Source organism: Corylus avellana, chromosome 4 (assembly GCF_965113065.1).
Source record: "Corylus avellana chromosome 4, dhCorAvel1.hap1.2, whole genome shotgun sequence".
In the NCBI taxonomy this organism is placed as follows: Eukaryota; Viridiplantae; Streptophyta; class Magnoliopsida; order Fagales; family Betulaceae; genus Corylus; species Corylus avellana.
Genome location: NC_142493.1, coordinates 22,254,868 through 22,276,039, shown reverse-complemented (window position 1 = coordinate 22,276,039; position 21,172 = coordinate 22,254,868). Strand labels below are relative to the sequence as shown.

At 35.7% G+C, this 21,172-nt stretch overlaps 2 protein-coding genes and 1 pseudogene across 2 annotated transcripts; all 3 read right to left on the bottom strand.

Moving 5' to 3' along the window:
- Positions 1-228: 228 nt before the first annotated feature.
- On the bottom strand, positions 229-1,218 carry LOC148586456 (uncharacterized; annotated as a pseudogene).
- Positions 1,219-3,560: 2,342 nt separating this feature from the next.
- LOC148586455 (uncharacterized) lies at positions 3,561-4,550 on the bottom strand. The gene has a single exon (XM_088515645.1). The coding sequence runs from the start codon at positions 4,548-4,550 to the stop codon at positions 3,561-3,563; it is 990 nt and encodes a 329-aa protein (XP_088371771.1).
- Positions 4,551-13,759: 9,209 nt separating this feature from the next.
- On the bottom strand, positions 13,760-14,976 carry LOC148586454 (lignin-forming anionic peroxidase-like). The gene is made up of 3 exons (XM_088515198.1): positions 14,719-14,976; positions 14,276-14,633; positions 13,760-14,148 (listed from the first exon to the last, which is right to left on the bottom strand). Exons 1-3 carry the CDS (start codon positions 14,974-14,976, stop codon positions 13,760-13,762), a joined length of 1,005 nt encoding a protein of 334 aa, XP_088371324.1.
- Positions 14,977-21,172: the final 6,196 nt, after the last annotated feature.

The following is a 21,172-nucleotide window of genomic DNA, read 5'->3' as shown; positions in this document are numbered from 1 at the left end:
TTGGCCATTCGGGGACAAAAAATTATATATGAAAATGACACATCAACTCCCCTTTTTTGTCTCTGAAGGACAAAAGGAAGCACAAAAAAAAAAATGGAATTCTAGAGTTAAAGGAAAAAACAACCAACCCATTAAATCTGAAATCAGTAGACACACTAAACAAAAATAGTCCCATCACATAATGACATTTGATTTGTAAGCAAAGCAAACAAAAAAAAAAAAAAAAAATTAGTCTTGCCAAAAACTGTCCTTGATTTGCTTCACATCTTGCTCCAAAGTCGTCAGGCGTTTGTTGATAGCTTCGATGCTTTGGCCTTGAGCTTGAAGTAAGTCAATTATTTTATTTAATTGACTGGAAACATTTGATGATCTCGAGGAGGACGCAGCTGAAGGATCTTGAACGATTGGAGGAGCATGGTCAGCTGGAGCAGGAAGCCTATGAAGTTGGCCATTGGACTTCATCACTGTTGCTTTTCCAAAGTAACCTTTAGGAGATTCCATATGTTCATTTGCAGCAATTTTAGGCAATGTGGCTTGCAAGATCTTTGTGATGAGGCCGCCATATGGTAAGGCAATAGAATGATCTTCATGAAGCTCAATCATTGTCAACACCATATGAGTACATAAACAGAACTCAACATGGTTAATGATGCCATATATCATTATTGCTCGTTCAATGGTCACATGACTATTTCGAGATATTCCCCAGATATTTTGCAGCACAATCCATGTTAACAGCCTCTCTGGAGCCCGCACATATCCAATGAGAACTTTGTTCTTGTCTTCGTCCCATACAAGCTCCCTACTTGGATTAAGAACCGCCATGATTTCAGCTTTAGTTGGTTATGGATCGATCTCCAGAAATGGAAGCGGCTTCTCATTCGTTAATGGAATCCCAGTAACTTCACTTATCAACTCAGGAGTGATAGTGAGAGTTTTCCCGAAGACCTTGGTCTTGAATGACGGGTCACCAACCAAGTCAATATCTTCGATGTTGTAGTAGAATTCTCGAACTGACCGAGTGTATGCATTAACAGGAACGAACAGAGATGTCCATTGATTGGCCTGGAATATCTCATAAATGAACCGAAAGGGTTCAACTCGAAGATCATTTTGATCCACTCCACGTTCAATCACAATGTTGTGTGTCAGAATTTTGTCTTGTAGGATTGATTTTTCTTCTCGAGTGCGCTTCCTCCTAGGTGTGGATTCCGACATTGGATACACCATTTAGGTGTGGATTCCGACATTGGATACACCATTTTCTGCAGTCACACCCCAAAGAAGGAAGTAAATGGCAAAATAATAGCACAAATTACTTGAAGTAGTCATTTTGTCAAAACAATGATATGATATGAAGCATGTGATCTCACAAATGAGGTATATGCACCATAAACAGATTATAATTGTTGAACACAACAAAAATAACTTATTTCAAGAAGAAAAACTGAGATAAATGCAAAAAGATTTCATTTAGACATTCAATCGAACATGTGATAGGCATTGAGGTATTGATTATAACATTATGAGAAGAGTTCATGAATAATGAAAATACCTCGCCTAGGGACATCCCAACCAACATCTAAAGACCAAAATATTGAACTAGAGCAATTTAATTAAAGAAATGTAGCAAAATTGCAAAACTGAATCTTTGATGCATTTTATCAAACATATGGTATGCATAAAGATGTGGGCATGGAAAACACATGTGAAGATGAGTAACCCATTCCTAAGTACATCATAGTTTATGTATTTTGCTACAATCATATGAGAGAGAAAGAATTATCAATACCAATCAAGCAATCAAGCAATTCAGAATAGCACTTTGGAGCTCAACATTCACAACCTAGAATTTGATTCTAAACCAAATCTGAAAAGAATAAGGTGCGAAAACATACCTTGGGTGATGGAAGTTTTGAGCCTTTAAGTTGAAGATTGGAATCACAGAGAGAAAAAAATAAATAAATAACACAACGAAATAAAAAAAAAAATTGAGGAATGAGTACTTCGGCCGAGAGAGAGAAGGACGAAATGGGAAAAAATAAGAGATTTTAGGTTAAAAAAAAAAAAACGCGATAGGCGTGTCCGGACAGGTAAGTGCCGTGTCCGGACATCCTCCCTCTCCATTTTAAAACAAAACTAAAAAATAAAACCTCTTTTTTTTTTCTTTTTTTTTTTTTTTTTTTTTAAATTTAGAATTAAAACACAACTTGTATAGATATCCAATAACCCATGCATGTCCTTATGAATATCTTAGCAATCCGGAGTGATCAACAAACTACACACACACACCATAAATGTACCATATGCATGAAGCATCATTTTTCTGTGAATTCAGCCAAGTAAGCAATAACTCAGAAAACTCATGTGAGGGTATAGTGTGTGAAAACTCCCATTAAATAAGATTTCATCAGTGGAAGGTAAATCTAGACAGACATTTAGTAAATGAAAGACAGACAGTCTGATTCAAGCCATAGTCAAACCTTATAATATTAGGACCTAGAGTCCCTCATCCGATACACTTCCCTTAAGACTAATCATTCACTTTTTACCATGTTCTTTAGTAACCATCTATTCCTGTAATGATTTGATCATTGATTCTTTTTATAGGGACATATAGAAGCAAACATAAGTCATTTGAACATATATTATGCCCTTTTTTATTTATTTTTTATTTAAGAAAATGTCGGAATTTTTAGGAGCTGGGTTCAACTAACTAGTTGATCAAGTGGATAGAAATGACACTACCTATCTTCCAAAAAAAAAAATGTTTGATCCGAATTCCCAAACACATATCAAAAATACAAACTTAATGGGGGCAAATAGTGCATAACTTCGAACATGAGAAAAACTAACTCTTACTCCCTCAACAGTCTTCAGAAGAACAAGGTAGAGCATAAAACATATGAAGCATTAGATGTAAATTGTAAAATTATTGACCCCACTCATATGTAAAATATTCATTTGAGAACAATACATGAGAAACTGACCACCGAACAAGAAAAAAAAAAATCACAAAAATAACTGAACCAAAGAAAAAACAAAAAGCAAACAAAATGCCCTAGAACAGCGACGAAAAAATATCAATATGCTTAATTTCTAGGCATGTTCTATGTATACAATCATGACTTGCTGGAAATTGTGTCCGGACCCGACTTCTGAAGGTTCGGACAGGCCCTTCAAAGTGTGTTTGCTGGATATTGGGTCCGGTCCTGGCTTCTGGTGGTCCGAACAGGGCCTTCTAGAATCCGGCTTTCTGGAAATGCTGAGGTGCTCATTTTCAACAAATTACATGCAAACCGAATGTGCCAAACCATAAACTAACAAACTCCCCCTTTGGCCATTCGGGGACAAAAAATTATACATGAAAATGACACATCAACTCCCCCTTTTTGTCTCTGAAGGACGAAAGGACGCACAAAAAGAATGGAATTCTAGAGTTAAAGGAAAAAACAACCAACCCATTAAATCTGAAATCAATAGACACACTAAAGAAAAATAGTCCCATCACATAATGGCATTTGATTTGTAAGCAAAGCAAACAAAAAAAAAAAAGAAAATTAGTCTTGCCAAAAACTGTCCTTGATTTGCTTCACATCTTGCTCCAAAGTCGTCAGGCGTTTGTTTATAGCTTCGATGCTTTGGCCTTGAGCTTGAAGTAAGTCAATTATTTTATTTAATTGACTGGAAACATTTGATGATCTCGAGGAGGACGCAGCTGGAGGATCGTGAACGATTGGAGGGGCATGTTCAGCTGGAGCGGGAAGCCTATGAAGTTGGCCATTGGACTTCATCACTGTTGCTTTTCCAAAGTAACCTTTAGGAGATTCCATATGTTCATTTGCAACAATTTTAGGCAATGTGGCTTGCAAGATCTTTGTGATGAGGCTGCCATATGGTAAGGCAATAGAATGATCTTCATGAAGCTCAATCATTGTCAACACCATATGAGTACATAAACAGAACTCAACATGGTTAATGATGCCATATATCATCATTGCTCGTTCAATGGTCACATGACTATTTCGAGATATTCCCCAGATATTTTGCAGCACAATCTGTGTTAACAGCCTCTCTGGAGCCCGCACATATCCAATGAGAACTTTGTTCTTGTCTTCGTCCCATACAAGCTCCCTACTTGGATTAAGAACCGCCATGATTTTAGCTTTAGTTGGTTGTGGATCGATCTCCATAAATGGAAGCGGCTTCTCATTCGTTAATGGAATCCCAGTAACTTCACTTATCAACTCAGGAGTGATAGTGAGAGTTTTCCCGAAGAACTTGGTCTTGAATGACGGGTCACCAACCAAGTCAATATCTTCGATGTTGTAGTAGAATTCTCGAACTGACCAAGTGTATGCATTAACAGGAACGAACAAAGATGTCCATTGATTGGCCTGGAATATCTCATAAATGAACCGAAAAGGTTCAACTCGAAGATCATTTTGATCCACTCCACGTTCAATCACAATGTTGTGTGTTAGAATTTTGTCTTGTAGGATTGATTTTTCTTCTCGAGTGCGCTTCCTCCTAGGTGTGGATTCCGACATTGGATACACAATTTTCTGCAGTCACACCCCAAAGAAGGAAGTAAATGGCAAAATAATAGCACAAATTACTTGAAGTAGTCATTTTGTCAAAACAATGATATGATATGAAGCATGTGATCTCACAAATGAGGTATATGCACCATAAACAGATTATAATTGTTGAACACAACAAAAATAACTTATTTCAAGAAGAAAAACTGAGATAAATGCAAAAAGATTTCATTTAGACATTCAATCGAACATGTGATAGGCATTGAGGTATTGATTATAACATTATGAGAAGAGTTCATGAATAATGAAAATACCTTGCCTAGGGACATCCCAACCAACATCTAAAGACCAAAATATTGAACTAGAGCAATTTAATTAAAGAAATGTAGCAAAATTGCAAAAATGAATCTTTGATGCATTTTATCAAACATATGGTATGCATAAAGATGTGGGCATGGAAAACACATGTGAAGATGAGTAACCCATTCCTAAGTACATCATAGTTTATGTATTTTGCTACAATCATATGAGAGAGAAAGAATTATCCATACCAATCAAGCAATCAAGCAATTCAGAATAGCACTTTGGAGCCCAACATTCACAACCTAGAATTTGATTCTAAACCAAATATGAAAAGAATAAGGTACGAAAACATACCTTGGGTGATGGAAGTTTTGAGCCTTTAAGTTGAAGGTTGGAATCACAGAGAGAAAAAAATAAATAAATAACACAACGAAATAAAAAAAAATTGAGGAATGAGTACTTCAGCCGAGAGAGAGAAGGACGAAATGGGGAAAAATAAGAGATTTCAAGTTTAAAAAAAAAACGCGATAGGCGTGTCCAGACATGTAAGTGCCGTGTCCGGACATCCTCCCTCTCAATTTTAAAACAAAACTAAAAAATAAAACCTTTTTTTTTCGTTTTTTTAAAAAAAATTTAGAATTAAAACACAACTTGTATAGATATCCAATAACCCATGCATGTCCTTACGAATATCTTAGCAATCCGGAGTGATCAACAAACTTCACACACACACCATAAATGTACCATATGCATGAAGCATTATTTTTCTGTGAATTCAGCCAAGTAAGCAATAACTCAGAAAAGTTATGCGAGGGTATAGTGTGTGAAAACTCTCATTAAATAAGATTTCATCAGTGGAAGGTAAATCTAGACAAACATTTAGTAAATGAAAGACAAACAGTCTGATTCAAGCCACAGTCAAACCTTATAATATTAGGACCTAGAGTCCCTCATCCGATACACTTCCCTTAAGACTAATCATTCACTTTTCACCATGTACTTTAGTAACCATCTATTTCCGCAATGATTTGATCATTGATTCTTTCTATAGGGACATATAGAAGCAAACATAAGTCATTTGAGCATATTTTATGCCTTTTTTTTTTATTTTTTTTTAATTTAAGAAAATGTCGGAATTTTTAGGAGCTGGGTTCAACTAACTAGTTGATCAAGTGGATAGAAATGACACTACCTATCTTCCAAAAAAAAAAAAAAATGTTTGATCCGAATTCCCAAACACATATCAAAAATACAAACTTAATGGGGGCAAATAGTGCACAACTTCGAACATGAGAAACTGACTACCGAACAAGAAGAAAAAAAAATCACAAAAATAACTGAACCAAAGAAAAAACAAAAAGCAAACAAAATGCCCTAGAACAGGGACGAAAAAATATCAATATGCTTAATTTCTAGGCATGTTTTATGTATACGATCATGAAAGATCGCATACACCAATAGCATTCTTGAGATGCTCAAACCTAGATCCATCTAGAGGTTTAGTAAACAGGTCAGCTAATTGATGTTCAGTAGGCATAAATTCAAGAGATACCACCTGGGTCTCCACCAAGTCACGGATGAAATGATGACGAATGTCAATGTGTTTCATGCGTGAATGTTGGACCGGATTCTTCGAGATGTTTATGGCACTAGTATTGTCACAGTAGACAATCATCTTCCCTTGAGCAAATCCATAGTCCGCAAGAAGTTGCTTCATCCAGATTAGCTGTGTGCAATAGCTCCTAGCAGCTATATATTATGCCTCAGCATTAGAAAGAGAGATGGAGTTTTGCTTCTTACTCATCCAGGCGACCAAGTTTGTACCCACATAAAAACATCTGCCAAATGTACTCTTTCGATCATCCGCATTACCGGCCCAGTCAGCATCAGAATATGCTGCAAGCTCAAGATTTGTGTTAGTAGAAAAATAAATCCCAAAATTGATGGTGCCATTTACATACCTGAGGATCCATTTAACTGTTGTCAGATAAGATTCCTTTGGATTAGCTTGAAATCGAGCATATACACTCACATTGAATGATATATCTGGTCGACTAGGTGGAAGGTAGAGTAGACAGCCTATCATGCTTCTGTACAAAGTTTGGTCAACAGATTTTTCAGCCACATCTGCACTTTGCTTAACACTCGTACTCATGGGTGTGCAAGCATGACTTTTTCCATCTAAACCGAATCTTTTCACAAGATCTTTGGCATACTTTGGTTGAGACATAAAGATACCTTTGTTGGATTGTTGGACTTGAAAACCTAGAAAGTAAGTCAATTCACCAATCATACTCATTTCGAACTGTTGTTTCATTTCCTTAGAGAATTGATGAGCATGTGAGTCGACCATATAGCCAAAAATAATGTCATCTACATAAATCTGGACAATGAGTAGTTGGCTGCCTTTCCTACGGATGAACAAGGTACAGTCAGCTTGTCCTCGGATGAACCCATGTTCAAGAAGATATGTAGTTAGACGTTCATACCATGCTCTCGGAGCTTGTTTCAATCCATAAAGTGCCTTTTTCAGCTTGTAAACATGTTCCGGATATGTTGGATCCTGAAACCCTTTTGGCTGAGCTACATACACTTCTTCTTGAAGAATGCCATTAAGAAAAGCACTCTTGACGTCCATCTGATACAATTTGATCTGGAGATGACATGAGATGCTCAACAAAATTCTGATGGATTCCAATCTGGCTACCGGTCCAAACGTCTCATCAAAGTCCACTCCTTCAACTTGAGTGTATCCTTGAACAACCAATCGAGCCTTGTTTCTTACCACTATACCATGCCCATCGAATTTATTCTTGAATATCCATTTAGTGCCGATGATATTTTGATCTTTTGGTCTTGGAACCAAATTTCATACATCATTTCGAACAAACTGATTGAGTTCATCATGCATAGCAGCAACCCAACTCTCATCCTCTAATGCCTCATTAACTTTCTTTGGCTCAATCTGAGAAAGATAACAAGAATAAGAGACTTGATTAACCACCTTGTTTCGCAGTCGTAAACCTTCATTAACATTTTCCAGCAAATTTTCTCTAGGGTTATTAAGTTTAACTCTGGAGGATGGTACATGAGAAACCGTGCTTGGAACTGGTGAATGAGTCATGTCTTCTGCAGCTGAAGATACTGACGTACGGACTGCTGAAACATTTGGACTAGGAGGTTCATGAGTCTTATCAGAAATATCAACTTGCTCCCCCTCAACATGAGGTTCTTCTTCCGCAAGGTGAGTCTTGGTAGTTTCATCGTCGATGACAACATTGACTGATTCCATTACTGACTTGGTCCTTGTGTTATACACTCGACTAGCTCGACTTGTAGTGGAATACCCAAGAAAAATTCCTACGTCACTCTTTGCATCAAACTTCCCCAAGTTCTCCCTGTCATGAAGAATGTAGCACGTACTTCCGAACACCCGAAAATATTTGACAGTGGGCTTCTTGCCTCGCCATAGCTCATACAGTGTCTTGGTAGTTGTTGGTCTAAGAAATACTTGATTTACAATATGACATGCTGTATGGACTGCTTCTCCCCAGAAATGTTGTGCCAAATTCTTAGCATATATCATGACTCTAGCCATTTCCTGAATGACTCTATTTTTCCATTCGACTACCCCATTTTGTTGAGGAGTTATGGGAGATGAGAATTCTTGTTTGATACCTTGTTGAGCACAAAAATCTTCAAAATTTGAATTCTCGAATTCTCTGCCATGATCACTACGGATTCGTTTGATGAGATAGTCTTGTTCATTTTGTATCTTATTGAACAAGATCTGAGCTTGTTCAAATGCCTCAGATTTTTCTCTTAACAAAATGATCCATGTATATCGAGAGAAGTCATCTACGACCACCATAATGTATTTCTTGCCTCCCATACTAGTTGTCCGTGTAGGCCCCATGAGATCCATGTGAAGAAGCTCTAAGTTTCTAGAGGTAAAAATACCTGACATGGTCCCAATTGACATGGTCCACACTTTCCTTTATCAACCTGATGAATCTTGGGGTAAATCAGCTATGGCTTCTGTCTTTGAGACTTTGACCAGATCATGAAAATTTAGATGCCCCAGCCATTGATGCCACAATTCTCCAGTGTCTAGGGTTGCCTTGTTGCATTTTATCTGAGAACTTGAGGAGAGACAATAGCAGTTGTCAACAGTGCGCTCTCCTCCCATCAACCATTTTCCTTGAGAATCAAAGATGCTGCATTCTTTCTTAGAAAACTGAACCACTAGATTATAATCACAAAACTGACTAATGCTCAATAAATTTGCCTTGAGTCCTTCAACATACAACACTTCTTGTGGAGTAGGAGCACCTGAAATTTTCACAATTCCTTGACCGATCACCTTCGATTTGCTGCAATCTCCATAAGTGATGCTTCCACCTCCTTTGCCTTCTTTAAGTTCTTTGAATAGAGACTTATCACCTGTCATATGTTTGGAACAACCACTATCCAGAAACCACAAACATGAGTTAAGCACACTTAAGGCAGTATGAGCAACTAAGCATAGATGATCTTTCTTTTTAACCTAAACCTGTTCCTTTTGAGGAGGTGTTTCATGATTGTCAATCAAATTAGACATACCTTTTACATCAACAGAATTTGACAAAGCTGCTAACTTCTCACTAATGAGTTTCACTTGAGCAGTTAAAACCTTTAGTTGATTCACAATTCCAGGTTCATCTAGTCTAGGGATATTCTGTTGAGACCATGGTTGTTTAGCCCTAATTTGAAAACAATTTGGTCAAGTATGACCGTTGACACCACAGTGATAACACGTAGGGATAAACTTAGAATTGAAGTTAGTCCTTATCGGAACCTTGAATTTTAACTTATTCTTCTTGGTCACATCTTCTGAGCTTTCTTTAGGTAAACACAAGTTCTCAATTACCACATCTTTCATTTTAGGTTTCACAAACATAATCTTAGAAGTGGTAGCAACATTTGTAGAAGATGAATCCACATGTTTATTAAAACCCAATCCAATCCTATCATATGAATGTTTCTGATTTCCTAACATTTGATTCAATTTATTACTAGAAATTTTTTTAAAATGATCATTTGAATCATTCAAATCCTTTTCCAGAGATTTAACTTTAGCAATCAGCACGAGGTTTTCAGAAGTCAAGGTGTTTCGAATAGCTAGACATTCATCCAATGCCACCAGACGTTTGCAAGTCCGGTGACCCAACTCACTCTCGCGACCCAGCTCACTCCCACGACCCAGCTCACTCCCACGAGGTACTGCCCTGCATCTCCTCCTTGAAACATCAAAAAAAAAATATATATCTCTCGGTTTGCCTCACTCTCCCACTTCATTGAAGTGAAGGGGAGAAGGTGAGAACTAAAAGGGAAAAAATAAAAATGGGGAAGAAACCCATTCTTCTTCTTCGAAAAAAAAAAAAAAAAAAGAAAGGAAAGAATAAATAATAAGAAGAGGGAAAAAGTTGAATTAAGAGAGATCTCTAGCTCTAAATAATTTTCTCACACTCATTTTTTTAGTGACGTGCCAACATTTGACACATCAAGAAATTCTTGACGTGTCACCTGTAGACACGTCAAAAAATTCTTGACGTATCAAATGTAACACGTCAATAATTTTGTTTCCTACTTTTTTTTAAAAAAAACACATCATTAATATTATTAATCAATTAATTATTGACATGTAAAATAGTGACACGTCAAGAAAATATATTGAAAATAATAAGAGAAAAAATTATATGATCACTTATTTCTTTTAAAATACTATATAGACTAAGAGAATACATATATGTATTAATATTCTAGATTGTTAACACTAAAAAACACTTTAATTTTTTAGTTTATAATACTCCTACAATATTGAAAATGTGATATAGCCATAATAATTTTTTCAAAATAAATTAAAAGAGTACAAACCAAAAGAAAATATGTACATATTTATCATTGTCTATAAACATTTAATAGCTAATGCGTAAGAGTGTTAAGAGACTCTTATGCATTAACTGGTTTTATAAAATTTTAATGGGTTTGAATATATATCTTAATATATGACGACATTTAAAGCCCCCTAAAAATTCAATTTAATTTATATACAATAAGTTATTTAATTCTAATCAAAATAATCATTATGTATAGAGAGAGAAAAAAAAAAACCATAAACTACAATGATATAATTATACACAAATATAGGTATGCAAATTAAATTTTGTTACCTACTATTTTTTTTAAACACATAATTAATATTATTAATTAATTAATTCTTGACGTGTGAAATAGTGGCACATCAATATATAATTATGAGGAATGATAGGGACCCAACTTTTTTGCCCAACAAAAGTCCAACTTTTGCCTTATTTATTTTTTAAAAATAAAATAAAATAAAAAATGAAAAAAATGTTTGAAGCAACCCTATCTATTTTTTGTCTTTCTTTTATTTGGTATTTTTAAAAAAAATGAAAATTGGTATTTCTTTCATAATAATGTCATTTTTTTCAAGAAAATGTCATTATTATGAAGAAAAATACTATTTTTCATTTTTAAAAAAATACTAAATAAAAGAAAGGCCAAAAATAGATAGGGTTACTTCAGACATTTTTTCCATTTTTCATTTTTTTTTTTTTAGAAAAAAAATAAAGGGTAAAAGTTGGACTTTTGTTGGGCAAAAAAGTTGGGCCTTTAGCATTTCTCTATAATTATTGACGTGTGAAAATGACACGTCAATAAATAGTGACGTGTTATTTTTGACATGTCAAGAATTATTGACATGACAAATTCAACACGTCAATAAAGTTTTTCTTGACGTGGCAGTAATTACCACGTCAGTAATATTTAGTAACGTGGCAAAAAGTGTGTTACTGTAGACACATCAAATTTTTTTTTTTTTGTAACGCAAGGTGAAAATTCGGGATGTTATAAGGGACGCCTAACAAGGACCTTGTGTGACACCTAACAGAATAAAATGCTAGAAGAAAATTAATGAATTTTAAATATCGGACCGATCAAGTGACACCCAATTTTTATCTTCTAATTTGTATGTATTCCAAAGTTAATTCAAAGAAAATTTTGAACCTAAGGTACGTACTAAGATTTTAGTGGAGACAAAGAGGTAAAATATTAATTGACAAGGCCTATGCTTTCGGCAATTTTTTTTTTTTTTTTAAATCTTTGCTGACCATTTTGGCAAATTCTTGAGTGACACGTATTGAGATTCTAAATCAAAGCTACGGAATCACAAAATAAACGTTAAAAGCACCTAAAAATAAAACAAGGTATATATAAGAATGGAAAACGAGAGATGCTAACATCTAATAAGACCAAAAATAAGAACAAAGCACAGGATTAACAGATAAATGCCGTTCACCTGAAAAGAAACAAGCAACATCGATAAAATCAAGAAAAAGAGGGCATATATATATATATATATATATATAAACGCATGAATATATCATAAGTAAGCTAAGAATCATAGAGAAAGAAAAGTAAATCAAAGCATGGTGGCTAAAAACTGCTTCTCTCTTTGCCTACTTGTGCTGGTGATCATCATGACTTATGCCAATGTCATCAACTGTGCTGGAGATTTGAAGAGTGAGAAGCTGTACGCAGCCAGTGCTCCACATGTGACACAACCAAATGCCCTGTCACTGAAGATTATCCCCACATGACAGCATTTGACGACACTCTTATCGCAGGTGCTTTGCAATCTGACCTTGTGGATTTGAATGATAGAGGTGTTTACGCTGTTCCGAATGTTGAAGGTGGCGAGTCAACGTCGCTCAATGCTTATTTTGGCTGGAAATCTGCTTCGGGTTCAGCTTCTGGGCCTCTAGCTATCATAGGTACCTGCGATATTAATCCTTTGCAAGTTCTTTTTGTATTTTTGAACATATATATATCTTACCCTCTTGGGATAATCTCAAAAAAGGACAAATCAATTATAGGTTGAGATAAATGAAGCTGGAGATATATATCTCATTGCCTTCATCACTTGACAATGTGAAGTTATGTATATATATGTACTACAGGTTTAGCAATTACATGGATAAATGCTCAGGGGGTGAAAGCTATCTCTCTGTGGACAAGCATGGCAAGGTGAGCCTTCGGTTGTTGAGCTCATTGGAAAGCTTAACCGAGGCTGACTGGAAATCCATTAATGCACCGCAGAAGTTCAACCACCGCGAGTTTCGATTCTGGCAGTCTAGTAGTACAGGAAATTGCTTGACGGTTTTTGGAGGGGATGCTAGAATAAGAGGCGTGGGTGTAGCTGAGTGCAAGTTTGATGGCTCCAACCCTTACCAGCTATTTGCATTCTGCTTCCACTATCAAAAAGCATTTTGTTGTTGTGGACTTCATAACGAGTAATTTCTTGAGCAGTTCCAATTATGCTGATGCCATTTATATTATAATGCATTTGAAGTTATAAACTTATAATGATAGAAGAAAGAGATTATCTCATTCCAATGACTAAATCGATGTGTGTTACTCTAAATGATAGTTCATGCTTGGATCTATAAATTTAATCCTACAGCTCAACTCCACTCGCATGCACAAGCTGCTCTATCTCAAAGTGCAAATCATGACTTATATACAAGGCTTATATAATCCTTGGGAAAATTGAGGTTTAATGTTCAAGTAGGTTCATAAACGGACCACCTCATGAGGTGGTCGCGGAGTCGGAGTAAGACACGTTCGAACGACAACTAGGAATTCTCTCTGATGAAGACGTAACTTGTTTGTGTTTAAAGGTAGGCGAGAATTAATATAATACAATGAATCTCATTACAGTTAACAATATGTAAAAATTTCAATTTTACACTTGCGATAATTCCAAAAAAAAAAAAAAACTTATGAACCAAAAATTGACATATTGGGGGAACGGAACAAGTGACTCGTGAGTATTTGGAAAAGAGCAGTTTTAACTAGTTAACAGCACTGCAAATCCTTCTTATCTGCCCAGCTGAACCAGTGAGAAGATCAATTTCACTCATTTTAATCATGGCGGATGCAAAATCAGACTTGAAATAGGTAGGGCTTCTACTATATTTGGAAACAACGCTGTCTGTCGACCCTCCACTAAAGAGGATTTGATCTGAGGCAAGGAGACCCTTCTTTTGAATTAAATTCTTGAAGTAGTTATTGTCAAAAGAATTTGGAGTCACCAAGTCAAGTGCTGCCAAGTTTTGATCACCGCCCGTAGCTGGACAACGGCGCTGGCGAGTGCTAGCAAATCCAGCATCAATATCACTCCCATTGTTGTATATCCGGTCTTTAAATGTGATGCATCGAGCTTGCCCTAAAGTGTGGGCACCTGCATTCATTTGGACATTAATTTTGTTAGAATATTGTTTAAATTTATTATAGTAATCAATATTATTTGATATCAAAGCTGAAGTCATGAGTTCAAATTAAAATATTCTACTTGTTGATGGGCTAACCTGATAAAGCGACCATATCCTCTGCAGTAAGGCCTTTGCGAGCAAAGTTAGAAAGAAGTGTCTGAAGGTCATCAGTGGCACGTGGAAGTTCTGTCTGAGCTAGAGCTAAGCTTGCGGTTGTGGAATCTCTTCTTCCGAGCTTCACAGACCAAGATGGGCCACCCACAGCAACAGATGCATCACGTGCAGCCACCGCAAGAATATCTGCGCAGGAAACAACTCCAGGGCATGTCTTCTCAACCTCAGCTTTGGCACTGTCTATCACTTCAAAACCTCTTACAGAATCCTTATTCTGCAATGCGTTTATTTCGCTTGTAATAGAGGGTGCATCCTTGAGTAGGATTGATGCATCACAACCCTGAACATTAAATGCATGCCATATATATTAATTCATTGGGTCGGCAAATTTATATATTTATATACACATAAAGACAAATGGGTACCTGAACAAAACAATCATGGAAATGGAGACGAACAAGAGACGCCGCCATCCGACGTTCGCGTGAAACTGCTGTTCGGATAGCACTCCGAATGGTGCTGAGTGCATTCGGACACGAGTGGTCGTAAAACTGAGAAGAAAGATGCGCATTGCAGGTTGAGGTAGAGCTGCTGAGAAACAGCAAGATAAGCAACAAAACAGCTGCATTCTTGTTTGAATTTCTCATCCAACTCATCACCTTGTTAACCATTGCAGCCGCCATTAATTGATGGATCGATCTTAGTTTGTTTGTTTCAGGCAAAAGAAGATGAGAAAGAAGATGATAATGGAGAAAGCTGAATGGTATCCCATCAATTTATAGTTGCACTACTTTGTCTGGGTCACCTCTCTATTAATTCATGAACGCGTTGCCTCCCACTCGCACGCTCCACTATGACAATTTCTTCTTCGATATACTTTGAACATTCTTTCCTTTTACGTACAATATATAATAATAAAATATGAATTCAAGTCAAAGATAAAATTATTTACTTATATATATATATAATTCTCGATCATACGTACATGTTTGAAATCCTCTTGGCATTAATGGATACAATTGGGCATTTCTCATTATTAAAATGGTACGTAGTCAAACTTTGTTGTCTTCCATAATTTAATTATATGAGTGAATGATATTGACGGCGCCCCCACGAAAGTACTGTTCTCTTCTTTTCCTAAAATGCTTATGCTTTGTTTTTTAAGTTACGTGTTAGAAATTTTAATGTTATTCTTGAAGTATATATATTATTTTAATGTTAATATACTAGAGTATTAGTTATATGTCCGTGTCACATATTAATTAGATCTAGCACATGCATGGAAAAAGTAACAAGCATGTTGAAATAATATACAATTGTTTTGTTTTTTTAATTATTTTTAAATTATTGAATTCATTTGTCTCCATATGTTTTCTGTAATTATTATTATTATTATTTGACATGATGTAATAATGAATTCTAAATCAACAACCCTAACCTTGAAATTGTCGTAGGCTAATTAAGATTGGCCAAACAGTGGAAAGACTTAAGTGTCTGTGTGCGTGTATATATGGAGGTGCTTGCTCATCTGGACTATTTCAATTTCAAGGGATAATTAATTAGTACACGTACGACTCATTCAAGGGATAATGACTAACTTTCATTAACAAAATAACTCTTTTTTTTTTTCGAAAAAAAAAAAATTAAATAAAAAAAAAAAAAAAAAGAGAAGAAGCTATAGCTATGTATATAGCAACCATCTCAACCTATCAAAATTCCATTTATACCCCTTGCACCACAAAGAATATTATTCATATTATTCTTCTTAAATTTATCTTTTGAAGTAAACTGAATCCACACCTCCCATATAATATGCTATATAATATGGGATAACTCAATCGGTGTGAACTACGCCTTATGAAGTGGAAGTCACTATTTCAAATTCTCATCATTCTTTTGTTTAAACATGTCAAAAAAAAAAAAAAAAAAATTGTTGTATAAGCTTCTCTTTAATGCAATGATTATTACCATGTCTTAATGCATTTCTATTAATTCCTCCAAATGTTATAAATATTAGAAGCAAAAAACTAACCGACATAGATAAGCATTCATAGTTTTACCTCTCTACTCTTGCATCCCTACAGACACCACATTATCCTAGTAAATAAGCTGGTTAAGCACGAAACAAAGCCCCATAACTAGGGGCGGACCTGTAGCTTAAAGTCTACCCATTATATAAATTTGACCCGCTACAATAATATTTGTGTCCCCTTTTAAACATATATTTTTTTAAGTTTTGCACCCCCCCTCAATAATATTTGTGTCAATTTTAATTATTATTTTTTAGTTTTGCCCACCCCAAAAAAATAATATTTGTGTCCCAGTTTAATTCTTTTTTACTTTACCTCTATATTCTAGTTCACTTCTAATTAGAAACTCAATTTGATTTAGGACTCTAATTGAATATGTGAAAGAAAAAGTTAAATGCTTTAAGTTCTTTTTGAGCAATTTCTAACCAACATTAGTTTTTTGAGCAGTTATTTTGTTGTCATTTTAGTTTACAATATTTGTTTCTGTTAGTTCTTGTGTTGGCTTAATTCAGTTCCAAAATGCATATGCTACTGTTCACGGCTCAAATACTGATATAGAATGCTCAGAATCTAATCTCCACCGTTCATAATGTAGATTCATGTGTTATGAACGTCTCTGCAAAATTTCAGCTCAATCGGACCACAAACGCCCATCGATCGGAGTTGTTGATGAAGACTGGACAGGCCGGGTCCGGACCTCCAGAATCAGGGTCCAGACCCCATTTCCAGAAACTTGATTTTTCAAGCAGGGTCCGGACCACCAGAAGCAGGGTCCGGACCCCATTTCCCGAAAGTGCATTTTATGAGGCCTGTCCGGACCTCAGATCTGCAGGGTCCGGACCTGGCTGACTTATTAGGGTTATTTTCTATTTAAACACGATTTTGCTACATTTATACGTACGTATTTTATTGAGCAAAATCAGGGTGCTTAGAGTGAGAGAATTTGTTCTAAATTATTCTTGAAGAGAAAATACATGAAGCCAATCGGAGTTCCGTTGAAAGGAAGTCTTTTAGAAGAATCGTTCCAGATGTTCTGGAAAGGGCTACTGAGGTAGAAGTCAAGTGGGTCACTTGTCGTGTGCAAGGAAGAGTCAAAGGTTTTGTTATTCTTCTTGTATTCCTTATTCTTCTATATAGTGAATTGATTTCCTGGGTTTGGCTGCCCCGGAGAGGTTTTACATTTAGAGAGTTCTCTAAATGGTTTCCTCTTCGTAACCAAATTTCTGTGTTCTTGATTGCATATTTCATATCAGTATTTAGTTGATTTTTTAACTGCTAAGTTAGATCTGTTTTCTGGATATTTTCTGTAAAACTCCTAGACGTGTGAGTAGGTGATAATTGGAGTCGTTTTAGAATTTTCAATTGGTATCAGAGAGGGTTCACTCTGTGAAGGATTTATTTCCTGAGTGTGATCCGAGACTCCATATCAAATGTCTCATACTATTGCTCCTAATTCTCTTCCCGTCTTTGACGGAACAAATTATACGCTTTGGAAAATTCGTATGAGAGCATATTTTAAATCCATTAATGTTTGGCATATTGTCAAATCTGGATGGACACGTCCAGAAAAAGCAATAGCTGAATGGACAACAGAGGAAAAGAATAATGCTACTGCGAATGACAAAGCTATAAATGCTATTTACATCTCTATTTCAAATGAAGAATTTTCTAGAATTTCTAGATGTGAAATAGCTAAAGAAGCCTGGGAAACTTTAGAAATCACACATGAAGGAACTAAGGTTGTTAGAACTTCAAAAATTCAAATGTTGGTTTCTCAGTTTGAGGAGATTAGAATGCAGGAAGATGAAACTTTTGATGAATTCTATTCAAAGCTTAGTGTCATTAGAAACTCTACCATTAATTTGGGAAAGAAAATGGATGATGCTAAAGTGGTGAAAAAAATCTTAAGATCTTTGCCTGAGAGGTTTATTCCCCAAATTGCTGCTATACAACAGAGCAAGGACTTAGATACTATGAGAGTAGAAGAACTTGTAGGTTCCCTTCAGACCTTTGAGCTAATTCTTCCTAAACACAAGAACACCAAAAATATTGCTCTTAAGGCAAAAAATGTTAAGGTTGACTCTTGTGGTTCATCTGATGAGGATTCTGGAAATGAGGAAGAAATTGCTATGTTTGCTAAGAAGTTTAAGAAATTCTTTAGAACCAAGAAAGGAAATTTTAGAAATAGCAATTCACAATTTTCTGAGAAATCTAGAAATGAGAATGTTGAGAAAGGAAAGTCACCTAAAGGTATCAAGTGTCACGAATGTGGAGGACATGGGCACATTCGTGTTGACTGTGCTAACTTGAGAAAGTCAAATGGCAAGGCATTTAATGTGACTCAAAGTGATGAGTCAGACAAGGACGATGCTGAACAAGGAGTTAATTACTTAGCATTTGGAGTTAGTTATGAGAGTGAGCATGAGAATAGTGAGTGTAATTCTCAAGACAAACAAGGTGTGTCCGATAATGATTCGGAAGAAGAAGATGATTTGCAAAATGCTTATAATAATCTCTTTGTGGAATAGACAAAACTGAAAAAGCTGAATAAGCAGCAATTGAAGAAACTCAATGAGGTTAATCTTGAAAATGATCAACTTTCTGTCACCTTAACTGATTCTCTTGCTACTCATAATACTTTGATGTCTGAAAATCAAATGCTAATTGCCAAAGTGAAATCCTTAGAGAATGAACTGAATGAATCAAAGAATCATTTAACAAAATTCTCTAGTGAAAAGCTAAATCAAATGCTACATAATCAGAAACATTCGTTTGATAGAACTGGATTGGGTTTTGATAAATCTGCTATTTTATCTACTAATGTTGCTTCTTCTTCAAAGATGATTTTTGTGAAACCAGTGAACAAAGAAGATAGCTTGGCTGAAAAGAAGGTAATTTCTCCTCAAATTTCCAAAGGTGGAAAAGGTAAGGGAACTCTAACTGATTCCTATATGTCTAGTTTTAAGTCGAGAAGTATGCACATGTTAAGGAACCAACCTTCTCAAAGGTTTATTCCAACGTGTCATAACTGTGGTAAGATTGGACATATTCGTCCTAAGTGTTTTCAGCTTAACAGTCATGAGCCTAAAAGAGAATATTTCCATTCTAGAAATAGTTATGAGAAATTATTCAACATGATGAGAGACGTAGTAACACGGTTAGATGTCTTGGATAAGAGTCACACAGTTGTCCCTGATGTGAAGAAAGTTTGGGTCAAGAAGATTAATACCATTCACCCATTGAGGGGGAGTGGTAATGGACTCACCTAGATTAGGTGGGCACATAGACCATGCCTAGAAATTGAGCATATTGATATTTGTCTATAGCTGTTCTAGGGCATTTTTTTTCTTAATTTTTGTTTGCTTTGTTTTTATTTTCTTTGATTATTTTTTATTCTTTTAGATTGTTTTAATTGTTAGATACTCAGTTTCTCATGTCTTGTGCTCAAATGAATATTTTACATATGAGTGGGGTCAATATTTCTGCAATTTACATCTATTGCTCCATATGTTTCTGATATACCTTGTTTTTCTGAAGACTGTTAAAGGAGTAAGAGTCAGTTTTTCTCATGTTCGAAATTGTGCACTTTTTGCCCCCATTAGGTTTAGATTTTTGTTATATGTTTGGAAATTTGGAGAAAACATTTTGTTTGGAAGATAGGCAGTGTAGAATCTTGCCACTTGACCAACTCGTTAGTTGAACCTAGCTCCAAAAAATTCCACCATTTTCCAAAAAAAAAAAAAAAAAAAAAGGGCATAAAATAAGCTCAGATGATTTCATTTTGCTTCTGTCTGTCCCTAAAGAAAGAATCAGTGATCAAATCATTGCGGAAATAGATGATTACTAAAGGACATGGTAAAAGAAAATGATCAATCTCAGGGGGAGTGTATCGGATGAGGGAATCTAGGTCCTAACATTATAAGGTTTTACTGTGGTTAGAATCAGACTGCTGGTCTTCCTTTACAAAATGTCTGCCTAAATTTACCTTTCATTGATGAAATCTTAGTTAATGGGAGTACTCACACACTACACCATCACATGAGATTTCTGATTATTGCCTACTTGACTGCATTCACAGACCAAGGTTGTGTCATGCATATGGTACATTTACGGTGTAAGTGTAGCTTGTTGATCACTCCGAATTGTTCAGATATTCATACGGGCATGCATGATCTATTGCTTATCTATACAAGTTTTTTTTTGGTGTTTTGTTTTTTTAAAAAAAAAAAAAATTCATTTTTTTTCTTTCTTTCTCGGTGATTTCGTTTCTTAAAGGCTCAACACTTTGGTATCATCCAAGGTATGCTTCTTCCATTATTCCTTTTCGATTTGATTTCAAATTGCAATATGTGAATGTTTGGGTTTAATTGTGCGATTCCGAATTGCTTATCTGTTTGATTCTTATTGGCCATTCTTTCTATCTCACATGGCTGTTGCACAATACATCATCTATCATGTATTTGGGGATGGGTTCCTTAGTTTGCCATGGACTGTTCACGGATGAATTTTCTTTGCCTCTCACGTGTTTGATAAATTGCCTCAAAGACTCAGTTTTGCAATTGTGTTCCATTGGCGCTCTCATTACGAAGAATTTGCACGCCACTTTGCCAAAAATTGCTGCAAATGAACATATGGAAGCTCCTGAAGGTTACTTTGGAAAAGCAACTATGATGAAGTCAAATGCCCAACTTCGACTTCACGCTCCAGCTAAGTAGGCGCCTCCACTTGCTCAAGATTCTCCAGCTGCATCCTCCTCGGGATGAAAGATGTGAAATCCATCAAGGAAAGCTTTTGGATATTCATTGTGCAATACATGAGTCATTGATGTGTTATCATGTGTGTTCATTTA